General features: G+C 34.2%; 1 protein-coding gene across 3 annotated transcripts in view; it reads left to right on the top strand.

Moving 5' to 3' along the window:
• LOC145266290 (disks large homolog 5-like) overlaps positions 1–21877 on the top strand; it is a 317592-nt gene that overhangs the window by 172891 nt on the left and 122824 nt on the right. For all 3 annotated transcript variants that reach the window (XM_080121835.1, XM_080121834.1, XM_080121836.1), the window contains exons 4-8: positions 4437–4653; positions 8383–8518; positions 10967–11094; positions 16688–16790; positions 20117–20186. In XM_080121835.1, the coding sequence (XP_079977961.1) occupies positions 4437–4653; positions 8383–8518; positions 10967–11094; positions 16688–16790; positions 20117–20186 (654 nt within the window). The remainder of the gene's footprint in view (positions 1–4436; positions 4654–8382; positions 8519–10966; positions 11095–16687; positions 16791–20116; positions 20187–21877) is intronic.

The following is a 21877-nucleotide window of genomic DNA, read 5'->3' as shown; positions in this document are numbered from 1 at the left end:
AGGTTCTGTGACTAGAGCTGCTTTCAGGAATGCCAGCAACCACTGTAAAAGAGTAATAAAAAAATGCAAGAGAGCTATATGCTCAGTCTGTCAAATCCAAAGTAGCTGAGCAGCAACTTGGTTCCCACCAGTTTTGGCAAATAGCAAACAGGATCCTGAACAGAAGCGTGCGTTCTATCCCAACCATCATCAATGGACCTGAGGTCATCTCATCAGCATCAAGCCAAACTATTTGTCAAGAACTTTGCAGCTAACTCTACCCTCTTCGACAAAGGTCATCAACTCCCCGTATTTCCTCCTACAACAGACAACACACTATCCAACATACAAATATCTGTGCGTGAGGTCACCAAACTAATTAAGAACCTTGATTCCAGTAAAGCAACTGGCCCAGACGGCATTCGAATTATAGTGTTGAAAAAGCTTCGACCAGAACTTGCCCCCATACTTACAAAACTGTTTAAGCGTTGCTTTAAGGAGAAGTGCTTTCCAACACCTTGGAAAACCTCATCAGTATGCCCTGTATTTAAGAACTCAGGTGATAAGTCATCTTCCTCTCAGTACAGACCAATAATTATTTTGTGTGTCATGAGTAAGTTACTGGAATCCATATTAAATAAAAAAGTAGTCAACCACCTCATCAGAAATAACCTCCTTAGTGACATGCAATATGCTTTCCGTTCTGCTAGATCTACAGCTGATGTGCTAAGTTATATCCCATAGGATTAGTGAATCTCTCGACAAAGGCTTCCTTTCTAGGGCAATTGCTCTTGACATATCAAAGGCCTTCTATAAGGTATGGCATAAGGGCCTACTTCACAAGATTTCCAGCTACGGTATAACCGGAAATGTTTTCTCAATAATTAAATCATTTCTCTCTGATAAGCTCATAAGAGTAGTGGTTGATGGGCAGAAATCAGAGGCCCACAGCATTAATGCTGGAGTCCCTCAGGGGTCCATCCTGGGTCCAACTCTCTTCCTGATATACATTAATAATCTCCCAAAACACATACTTAAATCATTCGTTGACATCAATGCTGATGACATGACCATCTATGGCAACACATCAAAGGCTGTAAATGATAAAGCTCTCTCTGATTCTCTCTCCTCTAATCTTGAGTGCATGGTAAGTGGGGGAAGAGGTGGCTGGTTACTTTTTAATGCATCTAAAACCAAGCTCCTATCTTTACATCATCAATGCTCTGTTCCTCATCTAGCATCAATTGAAATGGATGGCTTTCGTTTTGTGGAGACTTCATGTTTTGACAAGCTCCTGGGTTTGACCTTTACTCCTGATCTGAAATGGAACATGTATATCAAGTCTGTTGCCTGGGCCACTGAGAAAGTAGTGGGATCCTTCTACCGCTCCAGAAGATATCTCACTACTGATGCAATTCTCTATCTGTATAAAAGCCAAGTACATCCAAAGATGGAGTACTGCTGCCACATCTGGGCTGGAGCTTCTAAAAACAGTCTATCTTGCCTTGACAGAGTACAAAATAGACTTCATGGCTTAGTCGGGATGCCCTTTTCTCTTCCCTGCAACCTGAGAAGAGACGTTGCGAGCCTGTTTTTTGTTTTATCATTATTTCCATAGCAAGTGCTCGTATGAGCTTCAATCTCTGGTCCCCCCTCGCCAATCTTTCACGATAAACACCCGTCTAGCTAAAACCACTGTCAGTAATTTCCCCCACTCTTTATCTGTACCTAAATCAAAACGTAAATTCCATGAACAAAGCTTCTTTCTGAGAAGTGCACACCTGTGGAATTCTCTTCCATTTTCCTGTTTCCCACCTGACTACAACTTGGACGTCTTCAAGTCCAACATAAACAAATTCCTGATTAACCGCCCCCTTAAGTAAGACACTTTATCAAATCACCAATACCAACTATTACTACTATATTATCCCATTGATTATTGTGCACACAATAACCCTTATCCCCAAGTGGCTTCTGGGCTTTGATAAGTGGTGATCCACCATGTAAAAAAAAAAAGACAGAAGAGGAGATGAAGATAAATAGAAGACCATGAAACAGCATTTGGATTGGCAGTTCTCGAGAGATGATGACATGGTTCTCCACAAATCTTTATAAAAAGTTGAGAACAAAGGTGAAATGAAGACCTTAATAATCCTTTAATCAAAATAATCCCGTTTACAAACCCTCTAAAGAATTTCAAACGAATTAAAGAATTTCATCATTGTCTATACACTATACTGACATTGTAAAGAAATCATTTCGAAATTATTCTTCGATATGAGGTGCCTTAAATAAGTTTCCAGTCTCCTTTCATATGGGCACTTTTATTGATAGTACACACATGAAACACTAGTCTCTTTTGAAGTAATCTCCTCTAGCTGTAATACACTTGTTATACTGTTCCAACAATTTCTTGAAGGTCCCATGGAAGTCCTCTTGTGTGAGTGTGTCATGACCCTCGTCACAGCTTCTTTCATCTCCTCAGTTGTCTCATAACAGCCTCTAAGGTTTTCCTTGAGCTTAGGGAATAACCAAAAGTCACAGGGAGCAAGGCCTGGACTATAGGGAGGGTGAGGAACTGTCTTGATGTCCATCTTGGTCAAATAGTCTGATCTTCTGAGCATTCTTGGGACAAACTTTGTGAAAACCTTCAGCATCTTCAGTTCCTCATGAATAATTGTGTGTACAGTTCTCACACTGATATCAAACTGTGCACTTATTGTCTCTATAGACATACGACAGTTCTTATCCATGAAATTCTTTATTTGGCCAATCAACTCTGGTTTTCTGACTTACTTACTCCTCCTACGCCTCTCATCATCCCTCACAGACTCCTTGCCTTCCTTTAATCTCTTATGCCACTTAAAATCTGATGCTTGATTCATGCAAGATGATCCAAAAGCAGTCTGAAGCATTCAATCATTTTTGTGGCATTTTTTCCAAGTTTAAAACGGAATTTTATTGCATATCGTTCTTCTAAAGTGTCCTCATGTCCAAATTGCATTTTTGAGATTCACTGTGACAATCAGGCTTAAGTAGGGTGTATTCCAATTCCTGCTGTAGCTGTTCATTTGAACCTGAAATCATAAAAATTGGTCAGTCATCTCATAAGATGTATAGCAATAAGATATTGAATTTTCAAAAGTCTATAACAATTTTAAATGTCTGAAAACAAAAAAAATCTTGAAAATTATTTAAGGCACCTCATATGTATCTTGAAGCCGACAAGATTTCTGTTCCAAATTGGGAAACTCTAGCAAAATACCCGTCTGAATGGAGAAGGCTATTTAAAAGTGTTTTTGAAAGGGAAAGAATCGATCATACTGAGTTCAAGAGAAGCCTTGTAAAAGGTAATGTGTCAGTTTTTCCATAATGCGTTGAACAGTTGGAAATGTGAGGTTACATTAACTAAAACAAAAAACACATGCAGAAAGAGCAAAAAGGCAGAGGCAGAAGTGAAACAAGTTTCAACACTCAATTTTGTCTGCCATATATGTGGCAGACAGTGCAAGTCAACTGCTGGCCTGAAAAGTCACCGTTAGGCCTATGAACGCGGTGTGGGTGTCACTGGTGATTCACCCAGCAACTACGGTGTCATGTATGTATCTTAATAATTATAAACCTTTGTGGATCGCCTGAGCATCTTTACTTGAATCTCTACAATTATATAAATGTAACTTTGTCTGTGTGTGAGTTTGTTCCTTATAGACTCCGAAACGGACAAATAGATTTTCTTTAAAATTTACAGAACTTTAATATATAAGTCTAAGAGTGATCTTAGTTAAATTTTGTCTCAGAATACCTCCTATAATTAACGATAATCGATACTGTTATTTTAATTTATCATCGGTAAAGCCATTTTTTTCATATTGTCGCTTAGCAACAATGATAGAACAATGGGCTGTGAAAATTCTACTGTGGGTATGTTGATCGCATGTTTTCTTCTTTTTTTTTTTTTTTGCATGATGTGCTCTGTAGGTTCAAACGCTACATGTAAATTTCTTAATTTTTTTTTTCATTTACTGCAAAGAATTTTATAAGACTTGAAAATTTACGTGTTTTTTTTTTTTTTTTTGCATGACGTGGTCTGTAGGTTCAAACTCCGCACGTAAATTTCTTAATGTCTTTTTTCATTAACTGGAAAGAAGTTTATATAAAATAATTTTATAAAAGAAACAGTAGGTTCTCCAGGGTGCAGTGTGGAATAACATATATTTTGGACTAAGGCATGTGAAGCTTCCTCCCGGGTTATTTCACAGATTCCGATAGCAATAAAAATATAGGAGGGTGAAATATTCGTTGATCATCAATAAAAATATAGGAGGGTGAAATATTCGTTGATCATCATTCAATCCTGAGCAACGTTGGGTATCCCTGCTAGTCTTATATATGGATGTATGGGTGCAAATTCAACTGTCTTATGTATTTTTGCATCATTGTTTCTCTCTCTTTTCTAGATGCTCTTCAGGAGGCGGAACTTTCCAAGAAAAGACGTGACTGGGCATTTGATGAACGTAATAAGATTGTCCAGGAACGAGAAAGCATAAAGAATCTTTGCGACAGCCTGCGCCGTGACCGCGACAGAGCTGTGAGTGACTTGGCCCAGGCACTGCGTGACTCGGACGAATTAAAAAAGCAGAAGAACGAGGCTTGCCGAGAGTTCAAGGAACTTAAGTATGACATTTTATACATTTTCCCTTTTTAATTTTAGAAACAAGATGAGTGAGGAGTAGGTGGAGAAGGAGAAAGACAAGTGGGTTGTGGATTGGATTTATTTTTGAGTACGAATTCAGAAACTGACCCATAGTCATGCCAACCTTTGGCAGTTAACAGTAAGCTACCAGAAAAGTTACAAGAAAAATCCAGATGATAAATTGAAAATGCTAAAAACAAAACTAACATGAAAGGAGAAGTCTTATTGTAAATTTAATTACATGAAAAGGATTTTATTTTTGTTTTGTTTTTTTCCAGAAAAGTATATTAAGAATTATTTTCAAGAAATATATATTAAAAAAATTATTTTTGAAGAAAAGTATATTAAAAATTTTATTTTTCAAAAAGGTATATTAAAAATCTTTTTCACAAAAAAGTTTTATATTAAAGAATTCTTTTTTCAAGAAAAGTATATTAAAAATTTTTATTTTTTAAGAAAAGTATATTTTAAAAATATTTCTTTTCAAGAAAGTATATTAAAAATTTTCTTTTCAAAAAAGTATATAATTTTGTTAAGAAAAGTATAAATTATTTTTCAAGAAAAGTATATTGAAAAATTTTTTTTTTTTGCAAAGAAGTATAATTTCTTTTAGGAAATGTATATAAAAAATTTTTATTCAAGAAAAGTATATTAAAGAATTTATTTTTCAAGAAAAATATATAAAATTTATTTTTCAAGAAAAGTATATTAAAAACTTTTCTGTATATAGATATTTTTTTAGTGTTTTAACGAAACAGTTATGAACAAAAACAATTTTTTTTATTTTGATTAATGCAGAGTTCGTATTTATTATTTTATATTGGACCCAATATATAGTAATGATTTTAAAAAGTAAAAAAAAATGACTTTTATGCCACCACCAAGAATCAAAGCCAAAATGTTTAGCTTACAATTTACTTTTTCCTTTGATGTTAATGCCTGATATGTTTGCTGCAAGGCTAAAAATCAAAACATGAACCAATAGCTATTACGTTATGCATGCATATTCGTAATGTTGTCGTTCGACTATCACCTGGCAAATTCCATTTTTTTAATTTTCTATTTTGCACCGATTTTCCTGGCTAAAACTCAAATATAAAGTTTTGCATGGGTTTGAATACCCTATATATTAAGTTTCATATCTGTAGACCACAAACTGACAGGAGTTTAATAGGCAAATTTTTTTTTAATAAATATATATAGAAAGAGGTTTGTGTTTACTCTAACCTTTTTATGTAAATATTTTTTATATTTATCTTTTTAAATAAATACAGTGGTTTTTAATATGAATATCAATACACAAAAAATTATTTTTATAGGAGTATAATTAAAAGATGTAGAATAAAAATTGCAGTAGATTAAGTTTTAAACAGAAAAAAAAACAAAAGTATAATTTTTGGCATTGGAAAATAGATACTGATTTTGCGATGCCAATTTTGATACGCCAAAAAGTTCTGGTTTTTCTGATTCTTGATTAATTGTCCCAATACTAATTCATACTAGATATGTCTGCAAAGGATAAAGTACTTGATAAAATTGTTAAGGTTCAAGGTTCAATCCTCAGTGCAGGCGATACGAAAAATACAATTGTGAATTTCTTAAGACTTCTATGACTGACGGAACGAGAGCTACATTCATAAATAAAATAACGTGTTCCCTTCGAAATTCCGTGCAAATTTCTTAGTTCAGCAGAAAGATTCCTGAAGACGGTCGGAGATTAAGTCGGCCAAAATATTCTGTCGTCGTATTTCATTTATCATTTAGTTCTTGGTTGCCATTGCCATCTGTACCACTGTGACAATCTTCAGTACTTGTGCATATTAAGAACTGGACCTATCTCAACATTCACTCATCTTTTCCTGTAACATGACATCATTATTTTTGTGTTTTTTATTTGAAAAAAAAAAAAAATTAGTTTTTACAACAATTGAACCCTTTTAAAACTTTTACTGACAATTCTCTTTGAAAAAAACATTTTGAAAAAGAAAATTACTTGAAAAAAAAAATGCATAATTCGTTTTGAAAAAAAAAAGACAACCTAAAAATTTCTATCTCACCCCTCCCTCCATCAGTATAAAAAAATGTTTGATTTATTTATTTATTTTTTATTTTTTTCAAGAAGAAAAAAAAACGATTAATAAAACAAAATTATGGTAAATCGTTGTCTTTTATTTTAACGTTTTTTTCCATTTCTCTAGTCTATGGTCCCCCTCACCAAACTTTCACAAAAAATATTTGTCTAGCTGTTCACTGTCAATAATTTTCCCCACTCTTTATCTGTGCCTAAACCAAAACGTAGATTCCATGAACAAAGCTTCTTTCTTAGAACTGCACGCCTGTGAAACGCTCTTCCGTTTCCCTGTTTTCCAACTGACTACAATTTGGTACTCTTCAAGTCCAACATAAACAAATTCTTGATGAACTGTCCCCTTAAGTAATCCAATTTATTAAATTTCCACTACTAACGATTACTACGGTATTATCCCATTGACTACCCTACACTTAATAACTCTTATCCTCGAGTGACCTCTGGGCCTTGATGTTACAAGAACAATTCGTCTCTTCTTGTAAGTGAGTAAATATGAGATAGGATAGCCGAGGATTCGAACCTGTGAAGCTAGGATTGGAATTGAGAATTCTGATCATAAGTTAAAAGAAATAATACAGAATGTTATTGAAAATGGAATGTAGAATTAACCATTGTTTAGTTCACATAAAATAGTTAGATATCTGTTTATTGAAAAAGGACTGTAATGATGCAGTTTTGTGAAATTAAAATAAGGAATTTAAAAACGAACAATGGAAAATGTTATACTTATTTGTAAAGTGGGTTAATAAAAAATTAGGTTAGAGAAATCGGCTTTGTAGAAACGTCAGGAACAATGCATGCTTAGAGATGGATGCATGTCAGGCCACGAGTCCGAGATGCACGTGTTTGGTCATGCAATGACGTCATGAGTTCTCAATATAGAGAGCTTTAGGTCAGTAAGTCAACCAGTCAAGAGAGAAGTCAGTGAGTCAGACAGAGCTGACATTGAACCTTGGAAGCAAAGGGGAGAAGAAAGAAATCATGTAAAGACTTTGAATTCCTTGATGCAAAGCCATTGACTGGTTGAATGGAATAAACAAACAACTTCATAATTTTGTATCTGCATCTTCGTGTTATGTTATTCAACAGAAAGGTATTGTGAATTTTTATTATAAGAACTTTGTGAAAATCATCATCTCAAAAATAGGTAAAGAAATATGTGTCAATGTTATAGAAACACTCCCATTCACAGAACTGTCAACAGTATAAATGTCAATCGCTCTATCTCTCGGTTTATCTATCTATATATATATCTCCCTCTCATTGAATTACATGTTCTTGGCTCTCCTGTATTAAAATGTACCCTATCCCTTTATATATAGGATCTGTCACTATATCCAACAATATGAACAGTTATTACTTAACATTGATAAATAGTGACTCCTATGTAAAAAAAAAAAAAAAAAAATTGTTATTTTTCTGTTTCGTTAAGATTTGTTTGGCAATGCTCAGCATAATCTGAAAGTTGATGTCATGTTCTGAGTAAAGCTGAGCAGACGCTGAGATATGTCTCATTCTAAATATGCACAAGTACTCAATCCTCTAATCCTCAGCACAAATTCTGTTGTCAAATTTTTCCCTTGATTTAAATAATCCTCTTTCTTTATTCATTTTTCTGCAGAGAGAAATATGATATCCTGCTTGAAAAGGACACCCGCAAGAACCAGTTGAATTCCGTTGGTCACAACCACAGCAGAGATTCGGCCATCGATGCAGACATGCTGGAATGGGAGACTGAAACTTTGCAAATAGACATTGTATGGACGTTTCGTTTTTATTTTAATTTCATTTGTTTTTTTTAATGATTTTGAAAACATTTCGTGATCGGTACTTGTCTAGAATTCCACTTTTATCAAAGAAGGAAATCAAATTTGATGAGTAACTAAAAAGTGGCTGTCTTGCATGCCATTTTGAAAACAATTAAAAAAAAAAACAGGAAGATAAATTTATTTTTGTTTTAATATTGGGGGAATTTTGGTCATGAATCCGGTAATGTTTTATTTTACAAACAAAAAAATGGGCAATATTTTTTTCTTTCTTTTTTTTTTTTTTCTTTTTTTTTTTTTTTTTTTTGCAAACTTGTTTTTCTTTTTTGCTATTTTCTGATTTTCTTTCCGTTTTCATTTTTCCTTTTTTTTTTTTTTTCTCTTCTGTTTTATGTTAACATTGACTTGAAAAGGAAAATTAAAATTGTTACATTTGTTTTTTCTCTTGTTTTTTTTTTCATTTTATGTTTTTACTTTCTGTTTTTCTTTTTTGTTTTTATTTTTCTATTTCTGTTTGTTCTCTCTTTTCTTTTCTATTTTTTCTTTTCCTTTTCTATTTTTTGATTTCCTATTAATTTTCCTTTTCTATTTTTATTTTCCTTTTCTATTTTTATTTTCCTTTTCTATTTTTATTTTCCTTTTCTATTTTTATTTTCCTTTTCTATTTTTATTTTCCTTTTCTATTTTTATTTTCCTTTTCTATTTTTATTTTCCTTTTCTATTTTTATTTTCCTTTTCTATTTTTATTTTCCTTTTCTATTTTTATTTTCCTTTTCTATTTTTATTTTCCTTTTCTATTTTTATTTTCCTTTTCTATTTTTATTTTCCTTTCTTTTTTATTTCTCTTTTCTATTTTTTATTTCTCTTTTCTATTTTTTATTTTCATTTTCCTTTATTTTAAATTTCATTTTTTATTTTCATTTTCCTTTTTTGTTTCATTTTCCTTTTTTGTTTCATTTTCCTTTTTTGTTTCATTTTCCTTTTTTGTTTCATTTTCCTTTTTTATTTCATTTTCCTTTTTAATTTCATTTTCCTTTTTAATTTCATTTTCCTTTTTAATTTCATTTTCCTTTTTAATTTCATTTTCCTTTTTAATTTCATTTTCCTTTTTAATTTCATTTTCCTTTTTAATTTCATTTTCCTTTTTAATTTCATTTTCCTTTTTAATTTCATTTTCCTTTTTAATTTCATTTTCCTTTTTAATTTCATTTTCCTTTTTAATTTCATTTTCCTTTTTAATTTCATTTTCCTTTTTAATTTCATTTTCCTTTTTAATTTCATTTTCCTTTTTAATTTCATTTTCCTTTTTAATTTCATTTTCCTTTTTAATTTCATTTTCCTTTTTAATTTCATTTTCCTTTTTAATTTCATTTTCCTTTTTAATTTCATTTTCCTTTTTAATTTCATTTTCCTTTTTAATTTCATTTTCCTTTTTAATTTCATTTTCCTTTTTAATTTCATTTTCCTTTTTAATTTCATTTTCCTTTTTAATTTCATTTTCCTTTTTAATTTCATTTTCCTTTTTAATTTCATTTTCCTTTTTAATTTCATTTTCCTTTTTAATTTCATTTTCCTTTTTAATTTCATTTTCCTTTTTTCATTTTCCTTTTTTCATTTTCCTTTTTTTTATTTTCCTTTTTTTTATTTTCCTTTTTTTTATTTTCCTTTTTTTATTTTCCTTTTTTTTATTTTCCTTTTTTTTATTTTCCTTTTTTTTATTTTCCTTTTTTTTATTTTCCTTTTTTTTATTTTCCTTTTTTTTATTTTCCTTTTTTTTATTTTCCTTTTTTTATTTTCCTTTTTTTATTTTCCTTTTTTTTATTTTCCTTTTTTTTATTTTCCTTTTTTTTATTTTCCTTTTTTTATTTTCCTTTTTTTTATTTTCCTTTTTTTTATTTTCCTTTTTTTTATTTTCCTTTTTTTTATTTTCCTTTTTTTTATTTTCCTTTTTTTTATTTTCCTTTTTTTTATTTTCCTTTTTTTTATTTTCCTTTTTTTTATTTTCCTTTTTTTTATTTTCCTTTTTTTTATTTTCCTTTTTTACATTTAAAAATTTTTTTTTACATTTAAAAATTTTTTTTTACATTTAAAAATTTTTTTTTACATTTAAAAATTTTTTTTTACATTTAAAAATTTTTTTTTACATTTAAAAATTTTTTTTTACATTTAAAAATTTTTTTTTACATTTAAAAATTTTTTTTTACATTTTTTTTTAACTTTTTATTTTCCCTTTATTTTTCGTTTAACTTAGTTTTTTTTCTATTTCTTATCATTTATTTGTATGTTTCTCTCTCCTCTAGTACTTTTTGTTTTTTTTATTTTATTCATTCATTTGTTTTTGTTTTTTTCCACTTATTTTTTTTCTGAGGATTGTTTTTTTTATTTAGTGTTCTTTTTATCAGACAAAATTGTTAATTTACTGTTTGTTTTCTATTTCAGACTGGGCTCGACCACAACCATCTTGGTTTTGAGTTGATTGGTGGCATTGATGGGCCACAGTTTCCAAACGATTCATCCATTATCATCAGTCATATCAGTAAAGGCAGCGCCGTTGAAGGGAAACTCAAGTCAGTTCTTTTTTCTTTTCATTGTTATATTTCTCCTTTTCCTCTCTTTTTCTTTTTCCATCACATTAATTCATCTTTTATTTTCTGTTTCTCATCCTTATTTGTTGTTTTCATTGCCTCTTAAACTTTTTTGTTATTTTTTAAATTTTATTTCTTTCGTTCTTTTTCTCTTTCTTTTCTTCTCACAGTCTCACAGACTCATTGGGCAATAATTGAATGAGTTCATTCTTTTGACAAAATTTTTTAATACTGGTACCACGGAGGCAATTTTTCAGCTATCAAGGAAGCAAAACTCAGCTAGGCATTTGTATAAGAGTTTGAAGAAGACAGGGACTAGCTCAGGAAAGCATTTATTAATTAGTATGGCATGAATAAGATTAAGCCTTGGAGGTTTTTAGTTTTTTTATGATTTCACGGATATCCTAAACCGCTTTTGAGTTTATTGTAATACTTCTTTATTTCTTCCCTCTCCTTTCTCTTCCCCTATTCATTACTTTTATCCCCCTCTTACCCTCTCTTATTTTTATTTCTCTCATTCTCCCATTCTTTTTACATGTTGCGTCCAATATAAAAAAATATACTGTGTAGAAGAAAAAGATTTCACCAGTTTATCATTGAAGGTTTACAAGAAAATCAAAAATAATAAAATGCAGAAATTGTTCTCCTTCTTCCTTTGCTCTTTCCCTCCCTTTTTGATCCATAGCTCCTTCCCTCCCTTTTTGATCCATAGCTCCTTCCCTCCCTTTTTGATCCATAGCTCCTTCCCTCCCTTTTTGATCCATAGCTCCTTCCCTCCCTTTTTGATCCATAGCTCCTTCCCTCCCTTTTTGATCCATAGCTCCTTCCCTCCCTTTTGGATCCATAGCTCCTTCCCTCCCTTTTGGATCCATAGCTCCTTCCCTCCCTTTTGGATCCATAGCTCCCTCCCTCCCTTTTGGATCCATAGCTCCCTCCCTCCCTTTTGGATCCATAGCTCCCTCCCTCCCTTTTGGATCCATAGCTCCCTCCCTCCCTTTTGGATCCATAGCTCCCTCCCTCCCTTTTGGATCCATAGCTCCCTCCCTCCCTTTTGGATCCATAGCTCCCTCCCTCCCTTTTGGATCCATAGCTCCCTCCCTCCCTTTTGGATCCATAGCTCCCTCCCTCCCTTTTGGATCCATAGCTCCTTCCCTCCCTTTTTGATCCATAGCTCCTTCCCTCCCTGTTTGATCCATAGCTCCTTCCCCCTCTGTTTGATCCATAGCTCCTTCCCCCTCTGTTTGATCCATAGCTCCTTCCCCCTCTGTTTGATCCATAGCTCCTTTCCTCTATGTTTGATCCATAGCTCCTTCCCCCTCTGTTTGATCCATAGCTCCTTCCCCCTCTGTTTGATCCATAGCTCCTTTCCTCTATGTTTGATCCATAGCTCCTTTCCTCTCTCTTTGATCCATAGCTCCTTTCCTCTCTCTTTGATCCATAGCTCCTTTCCTCTCTCTTTGATCCATAGCTCCTTTCCTCTCTCTTTGATTCATAGCTCTTTCTCCCTCTTTCTTTGATCCATAGCTCTTTCTCCCTCTTTCTTTGATCCATAGCTCTTTCTCCCTCTTTCTTTGATCCATAGCTCTTTCTCCCTCTTTCTTTGATCCATAGCTCTTTCTCCCTCTTTCTTTGATCCATAGCTTTTTCTCCCCCTTTCTTTGATCCATAGCTTTTTCTCCCTCTTACTTTGATCCATAGCTTTTTCTCCCTCTTACTTTGATCCATAGCTTTTTCCCCCTCTTTTTTTCTCTTTTTGATCCATAGTTACTATTTGGCGGCTGCTAAGATGGTTATTTGAAATTATAATGTTTAAACATTGTGCAAATGCCTTAACTTGATTTGATATAAATAGCATTGCATTATATGCTAATGACAGTTTGTTATATTTTCAACCCAAGATAGGAGCATCAGCAAATGGAGCAAAATGTGGCTCCATGGTTCGAATCCCATGACTGGCTGGAATTGTTACCCTACACTGATGATTGCGTAAACATGAAACACTAGTATCTGCGGGTATAAATATGATTATTATTGAATTATAATTATATATTTCTTTTGTGTTCGTCATAGTTCTGATATAGTTTGATCCACAGTTCACTGCCCTTAAGAGCCAATATGTAATAGCTATTGGTTCATGTTTTAATTTTTAGCCTTGCAGCAAACTTGTCTTCATAACTCCGGAATTAACGTTAAAGGAAAAAGTAAATCATAAGCTAAACGTTTTGGTTTCAATTCTTGGCAGTGGCGCACAAGTCGTTTCTTTTTTTTTTTTTTTAACGTTTTAAATTATTACTATATATTGGGTCCAATATAATATAATCATAATATGAAACCTGCATCAATCAAAATATCATATTTTAGTGTATTTTATGACCGGGCAATGCCGGGCAGCCTGCTAGTAACAAATAAATGACAAACATCGATATTCCAAATTTCAAGATGTTGACCATTTTACCGTTTATTCCTTTTTGATATAATTGTGCTGCCCTCGCCAAAATTGACATCTTGCTCAGACAGCCAGATAAACTCATACACAAAAAAAAAACAAGCGCATTCCAGTAAAATACAACATTTATTCCTCAGTGAATCAGGTAAAAATCTGAAAGAAAATAGAAAATAAAGAGAGTGAGTTCTACTGCGACGAAGAAGAAAAGAAAAAATACTAAATAAAATAGAAAATAAATAAATAACAAACAAACATTAAGGAGAAACTGCAAGGAAGGCAAAACATTCACTGTCAACTGAAAGTTTAAATGCGTCCAAATTCCCTTCAAGGCCAACAGTCTATAACGTAAAAGAAACAGGAATGCTATAGCAAGAATTAGTTTGCTTCAAGAAATTAGTTGCAGTCTAAATAAACCTAATTGCGAGAAAATATAGCAAGCATTTTTTCCTATGAATGAAAGAAAGAGAAAATTCACTTCAACAAAACACTGGAGAAATTAAAATAGAAATGTACCCAGTTATTTGACCAACATAAGGCAGCGTGGAATAACTACATCCATCTACGTTGGCTGGCTAGAGTGGAAAGAGCCTGCTTTCTTGAAAAACCTGCTACTATTGCCAAGTCTCGTCGTAATCATGTCAACGAGAATGGATAAAAAATGTATTACGAATGAAAAAATAAGTACAAGAATGCTAAGGGTTGTATATTGGAGATTTAGGCGCAAAGGAGGAGAGGAAAGAAAAAATAAATAAATAAAAAATGAATAAAATAACGTCACAGCAAAACAAGAAGTTACATATAAACACAGGACACGATGACAAGTAAATTTGTCCCTGATGTAATAAGTAACATCACGAAAACATGATAATAATAATTAAATGAATGATTTTGAAGCAGCTGCTGTCAAGTATTGTACATATCAACTTAGAAGAATATATTGTTATATATTTCATGATTTTTTTTTGGGGGGGGTTTACAAAATTTGAATATTGCAATCATTAAGGGAAGACTTTTATTGCCCATGATTAAACGTAAAACACGTTTTTTAAAAATATGAAAAAAGGAGAAAGAGGAAAAAACAAAAAAGAAGTCAGCTGACTGGTTTCATCCTCGCTTTTCCAAAGCTGAATTGGTTCATGCTGTTGGACTCTCCCATCCAATCTTAATGTGTCTCTGTGTTATGAGTAAGTTGCTGGAATCAATATTAAATAGAGAAATAGTCAACCACCTCAGCAGGAATAACCTTCTTAGTGACACACAATATGGTTTCCGCTCTGCAAGATCTACCGCAGATGTGCTGACGGTTATATCCCACAGGATTAGTGAATCTCTTGACAAAGGCTTCCTTTCTAGACATATCAAAGGCCTTTGACAAAGTATGGCATAAGGGTCTACTTCACAAGATTTCCAGCTACGGTATAACTGGAAATGTTTTCTCAATCATTAAATCATTTCTCTCCGATAGGCTCATAAGAGTAGTGGTAGATGGACAAAAATCGGAGGCCTGCAATATAAATGCTGGAGTCCCTCGGGTCAATACTGGGCCCAACTCTCTTCCTGATCTACATCAATGACCTCCCTAAACACATACTTAAATCATTCGTTGACATCTATGCTGATGACACGACCATCTACGGCAACACATCAAAGGCTGTAAATGACGAAGTTCTCTCGGATTCTCTCTCCTCTGATCTCGAGCGCGTGGTTCAGTGGGGGAAGATGTGGCTAGTTACCTTTAATGCATCCAAAACCAAACTCCTATCCTTACATCATCAACGCTCTGATCCCCAGCTGGTATCAATTGTGATGGATGGCTCTCGTCTGGGTGAGGCCCCGTGTTTTGACAAGCTTCTGGGTTTGACCTTTACTCCTGATCTGAAATGGAACACATACATCAAGTCTGTTGCCAAGGTCGCTGGAAAGATGGTGGGATCCTTCTACCGCTCCAGAAGATATCTCACTACTGATGCAATTCTCTATCTATATAAAAGCCAAGTACGGCCAAGGATGGAATACTGTTGCCATATCTGGGCAGGAGCTGCCAAAAACAGCCTATCATGCCTTGACAGAGTACAAAATAGACTTCGTGGTTTAGTGGGGGATGCCCTTTTCTCTACCCTGCAACCCCTCTCCCACAGAAGAGACGTTGCGAGCCTATCCTTGTTTTATCGTTATTTTCATGGCAGGTGCTCGTCTGAACTCCAATCCCTGGTCCCCCCTCGCCAATCTTTCACGAAAAACACCCGTCTAGCTGAATCCACTGTGAAAAATTTTTCCCCACTCTATATCTGTGCCTAAATCAAAACGCGGATTTCATGAGCAAAGCTTCTTTCTTAGAACTGCACGCCTGTGGAACTGTGTTCCGTCTGCCTGCTTCCCTCCGGACTACAACTTGGATGTCTTCAAGTCTAATGTTAACAAATTCCTAATGAACCGCCCCCCCCTAATTAAACACTTCATAAAATCTCCTCACTAACGTAATGTACTTGCAATAACCCTTATCCCTGAGTGGCTTCCGGGCCTTGATAAGTGGTGATCACTGTGTAAAAAAAAAAAAAAAAAATGTTGCTCAACCTACATATCTAGCACTACAACTACGCTTAAAATCGTAAATTACATTATTATTATGATAAGGGGGTAGAAAACACAACATACACATTTGATTCAAAATAGCATTTTTGAACCGTTGAACTGATTTGTTTGGCTAATTTCTCACTTACTGTCCCAACCAAAGTGAACAAAGATATATCGGACATTTAGTTATTTTCAATTCTGAGTCTTGCTTTATTTTAATTGCTTTACTGTTTTTAAATCAATGAGTCACCTCTCTCTCAACAAGCACTGAAAGTATATTAGATAAAAAGTTCCATTTGAAATTCTGTATAGATTCCTGAATTGGACAGAAAAGATACACCTGAAGAAGGTTGGAGGTTACATCGGCTGAAATGTGAGAAGAATATCTAAGATGAGAACATTAGTGCGAGGAATCCAAATGACATGAACAATAAATCCCAGACAGCACCAGGTTATCTTGCTAGTCATAAAAGAAAGTTACCTTTGTCTTTGTGTCTAATTTGATGTCTTTTTTTTTTTTTTTATCATTTTTTTTTTTATTTCCCACCTCTAAAGGGTTAATGACGTTGTGGTCCGTATCAACGACATTGATGTTACGAATGTCGAACGCAAAGTGCCATTGGAAGCCATCTTCAATGCGACAGGACTTATCAACATGGTACGTCATTTTACTTTTATTTTTATTTTTTTTACGCCAAACAACGCACATTGCCACTTGGAACATAAGGGGTTACTATTTGAGACTGTGTTTAACAGCAGACTGTGGGGAGTTGAACAGCAACATGTCTGTTCATATTAGACATCTGAAGGTTAGTACAGTCAGGGAAGCCAGAGATTGGGAGGGATTTCCATAGTCTAGCAGTTTGTGGAAAGAAACTATTAGAGAGTAGAAGGATTTATGGCATCTAGGGATCTCAACAGTGAAGGTGTGGGATTTTGCTACTTTTTGAGTTAATCGGAAGAATGTATGGTGAGAGGACACAAGTGCTATGAGTTCGTTAGATTAAATTCCAATAAAGTAATCATGTAACAGCACGGACACGCATATGCAACTGCATGTGAAATAACGTCACTAGTAGGGAAAAATAAAGACTTTAAAAAGGAGATCATATTAAAGATGGGAAGAACGTTTGAGATCACATAGGAGGTGTGGATGATGTTCAAGAGCATGTTCAAGAAGATGCTCACGTAAGAGACATCATGGCTGTAACGAGAAACCATGCATGGCAGGAGAGTGAGGAAATAAATGGTGTACAAAAAGAAAAAAAAAAAGTGAGTTGAAATTCTTTTCTATTCTTTGCCGACTTTGCGACTGAGGCTACAACGTTGTCTGACAATGTTACACTTGCAAAACCAGCACAGGGATGCAACATTGGTGATGCGGCAGAGGTTAGAGCTTTGCTGATAGTGTGGGACTTAGTAAATTTGAGACTCTTTTTTGGACCGTGTCTAAGAGTGAGAGACTAGTGGATGCACCAGCCAAAGAAATGTAGTTTAAATCCTGTTTTTCTATGTGTTTCACTCAGCAACGCACGGTGAACAACGAAAACCGGCCAGAAAATTGCCAAGAGAAACCAAGTTGCAAAAAGAGACGTGAGCAAGCAGATGACACAAAATTAGAAGAAAAACCTACGGCGATATCAGGTCGGATCACAAAAGTTTTACGAAAAATATATACATCTCCCCCAAATTGTTCTTTGTTCCTAAAAATAAAAAAAATACTTTTTCATTAATTTAAAGAAAAATTGCCTTTTATACAAAAAAACAAAATTAAAAAAAAAAAACATTTGTTCTTTGTTCACTAATTCAAAGAAATAAAACTTTTATTTAAAAAAAAAAAAAGTTGACAATAAATCAATGAAAGAGAAAATTTTATGAATTTATTACAGTAGGTTGTTTTTTTTGTTTCTGTATTGATTTCTGCTCGCTCTGTATAATCTGGTAGTTTTCGTTGTCTGCTGGGCATTGCTGATCAAGACTTGTGTAGAAACGGGATTTAAACTGCAGAAGTACCAAGTTTTGACCCACTTTTGTTTTGCTTGAATCTGGAGGAAATATCCACTTAGATTTCTACATCATCAGAAACGTCTTGTCTGTCCACTTCTTGACTCGAACTGCTAGAAACTCTGTTCTATCCCCTCAAAACATGATCACTTCTATCTAAAAATTTCACATGTGCATTTCTAGCGCGTTTTGTTTAGGGTGTTAAACTTTGGATGCTCACCTCAATCATGCTTACTGCACTGGGTCTCTTTCTGTTTGCCACTAGGTTATCATGACATGTACTCTATGTTACCCTTGCTAAAATTCATACTAGTTAACTGTGGTCTAAGATACTACCAAAGGCAAAATAAGTTGCTCTTTTGTAATCAAGTACTTAAAAAATTAGTACAGACCTGTTTGTGTCCAATCTGTAGAGTTTCATGTAGACAAAAAGTATGAAGAAAAAGAAAAAAGAAATGGTCACCTTTTTCTCTTTATATGCTTGTAATATTGTCACCTAATATACAAACGAGATGCTTCCAGTTAAATCAGTTGGATATAAAAAGATTGATTTTTTTTTTTTCAGAGACAGGGTTGATTTTGGATTTGGATGTCGGAGTACTAAGTGTTGTCGACAATGCGTTGTGTTCTAAAGTTGAGTTTTGACAGTAGAGCATTGAGATTTGGAGTAGTGAGATTTTGGCAGCAGTGTGTTGAATTTAGCATCTGACTATTTTAACCACATCAACATAATCTCTATTTACTTGCATGGGGTTCCAATGTACAACAAATGGTAGGCAGAAACGCTAGAAGATAACCTCCAATCTGTAGTGGAATGAGGGACAGAGATGGATGGTTACATTCAATGCTGCCAAGACAAAGCTTGTTTCCTTCAATAATTACAAGAAGTCTTCTCAACCATCTTTAGCTAAAGATGCTTCTTTCAAACTCCTCGGCTTAACGTTGACAGAAAACTTGTTGGAACAGATACATGAAGAGTATTGCCAAGTCCGCTGTGAGGAAGGTGGGCTCTCTCTACCGTGCTAGAAAGTTAATTACACCTGAAAGTATCCTGTGCCTCTACAACGCCACTATTCGCCCATGTATGGAGTATTGTTGTCACATTTGGGCTAGTACATCTGCTACTAATCTCTTATTCTTGGACAGGGTTCAAAAAAAGAGTCGTCAACCTGATAGGTCCTGAACTGTCATCTAGGCTTCAACCTCTATCCCATTGACAAAATGTTGCATCCGTCTGCCTGTTTTACAAGTATCTTAATGGTGGATGCTCTGACGAACTACAAGCCCTTGTAGCCACTCAACATAAATACCCCCAACAAGCAGCAAAATCCCACCCCTACACAGTAGAGATTCCTAGATGTAAGAAAGCCTTCTACTGTAATAGTTTCTTCCCCAGAACTGCTAGACTTTGGAACTCCCTTTCGAGTTCCTGCTTCCCAACTGTACTGACATGCACAAGTTCAAGTGTAATGTGAACAGACATCTTGCTGTTCAACTCCCTACATAGTATCCCTGCAACATGTGTCCCTGATCGTAGCCCCCTGCATCAAAGTGGCAAAGTAAAAATAGAATTGAAAAAAAAAAAAGTTTTTTTGCTCAAGCTTCAGGAAAACCTTAGAGGTTGTCGTTATGGGATAATTGAGATGGAAGAGGCTGTGATGAGGGTCGTTGACATGCTCACACAAGAGGATTTCCATGGGGCCTTTCAGAAGTTGTTGGAACGTTACAACATGTGTACTGCAGCTGGAGGAGATTATTTTGAAGGAGACTAGAGTTTCATATGTATTATCAATAAGTGTCCATATGAAAAAGTTTGGAAACTTCCTTAAGGCACGTCATTGCACTATGTAACCCTTGCTAAAATTTGTACTAGTTAACATAATATCTATTTACTTGCATAGGTCCCAATTTATAACATGTTTTTCTGAAGTATGAGATTTCATGAGTAATTTCTTTCTTTCTTTTTTTTTTTTTTCTTAGGTTGTACGGCGTCGTCGTTCCACGACACGATTGTGGCAGCCCCTCCGTCTGAATTTATCAAGTTTAAAAGGTAACAGCATTTTGTCACATGTTTGCATCCGGTTATTACATGGTGAAACAATAAAGAAAACTAGTTTTATTTTAAAACTTTTTATTGTGGGATACAAATCACCCCTATTTGAGTACTAAGCGGAATCAACCAGACCTATGAATACCACTAGTTTCAGAGACTAAATAGAGACATTCATACCATGTTTAACTGCATACTACGAACACGTTCCTCTCGTACCACTTTAGTGGCTCCTGTATTCTTTATGATAAATACATATTATATTTTATACACTTTACACTACTTGTGGTTTCTTCCATTTGTGACCCCTAGCACGGGTCTACAACACTTTTATTGAAAAAATCAATTGTCACTTGATTATGTAGTAAAGCTGACTATTCAATGTTGCCTCAACACCTCTTCTATACAGATTCAGAACTGGGAGTATAGCTTTTCCACAAGCACCAGTGGGAGCTCAACGAATACTCAATGGATAGTAGCGATCAAGTTGGCTTTGGTGTTGTGGGAGGCTATGGTAGTAATGTTCTTGATGTATGACCAAATGAAGTAGTCCGACGGATTCAGGTCGGGGGTGGAGGAGAGCCAATGAGATAAAGGTACAGGGTTGTAGCATTCCTTTTGCAGTCAAGCGTAGGTCTCTTTGGACTTGTGGGCTGGTGCCGAATCGTGCTGCCACACCCAAGGTCTGCCAGCGGCCACCTGATTGCACCAGGGGATCACCACACTCTTCAGCACATCCGAGTACACTTTGGTATTGACTTTTGAGCCGACTTCAAAGATGTGAGGTGGCATGATGTGGCAGTCACTTGAAACCACACCAAAGACCATAACCATGGCCAGAAACTTTGTTTTCATCATCCTGGGCATGGCCCTATTATCTGTGGCAATCCAGTGATGCATTTTGAGGGTGTTGGTAATGGTCCTGTTGTCATAACTTGGATCGGTTGGGAGCATGAGTTGTACAGTGGCACATCTCAGATCGCACTTGTTGAACATTGTGTCACTTTCAGACATGATAGGAGGCTCTCATCCTTCTTGGTATTTGTACACAGCTGGCCAACTAGTAAATGGTCTGCGACAAAAAAAGAAAACCGGTTTTCATCAAACAGAAATGGAATCATATCATCTTTTCTATGGCAACAATTTTATCGTTCCACTGTATCATGAGCTATAGATTTTAGTTTTTCTAGTAGTTTAAGGATAATAAATAATTATTAGATAAAATAAAATACAAATGAGATTCTACTGTTTTTTAGACAATTATGTGCAAACACTGAAAAATTGAATATTGAATATTTAATGACAGTAAATACCAAAACAATATTTTCAAATTTAGAATTTATCTGGTTAAAAGTTATGAAGAGTATTTGATGCTTCTTTATCTGGAGACCCATATGAACCCGAATATTTTCAATTGCAATTTACAGAACACAGCAGAAATGACAGAGCTGTCCCTGAACAGTCAATTAGTTTAGACATTAAATACCACAACTTTTTCATTTCTTTTACTTGATTTAAAGTTGAGCCTAATTATTACTCCCTTTTCAGTGTTAAAAATCAGTTTAATAATTTTCTTCAAATAATTGAATTAACTTTATTTTTTAATGATTTTCTTCAAATAATTGAATTAACTTTATTTTTTAATAATTTTCTTCAAATAATTGAATTAACTTTATTTTTTAATAATTTTC

Source organism: Euprymna scolopes, chromosome 41 (assembly GCF_053919585.1).
Source record: "Euprymna scolopes isolate OS-2025 chromosome 41, ASM5391958v1, whole genome shotgun sequence".
In the NCBI taxonomy this organism is placed as follows: Eukaryota; Metazoa; Mollusca; class Cephalopoda; order Sepiida; family Sepiolidae; genus Euprymna; species Euprymna scolopes.
The sequence above is the reverse complement of the archived record's forward strand: the minus strand, read 5'-3'. Positions and strand labels throughout refer to the sequence as shown.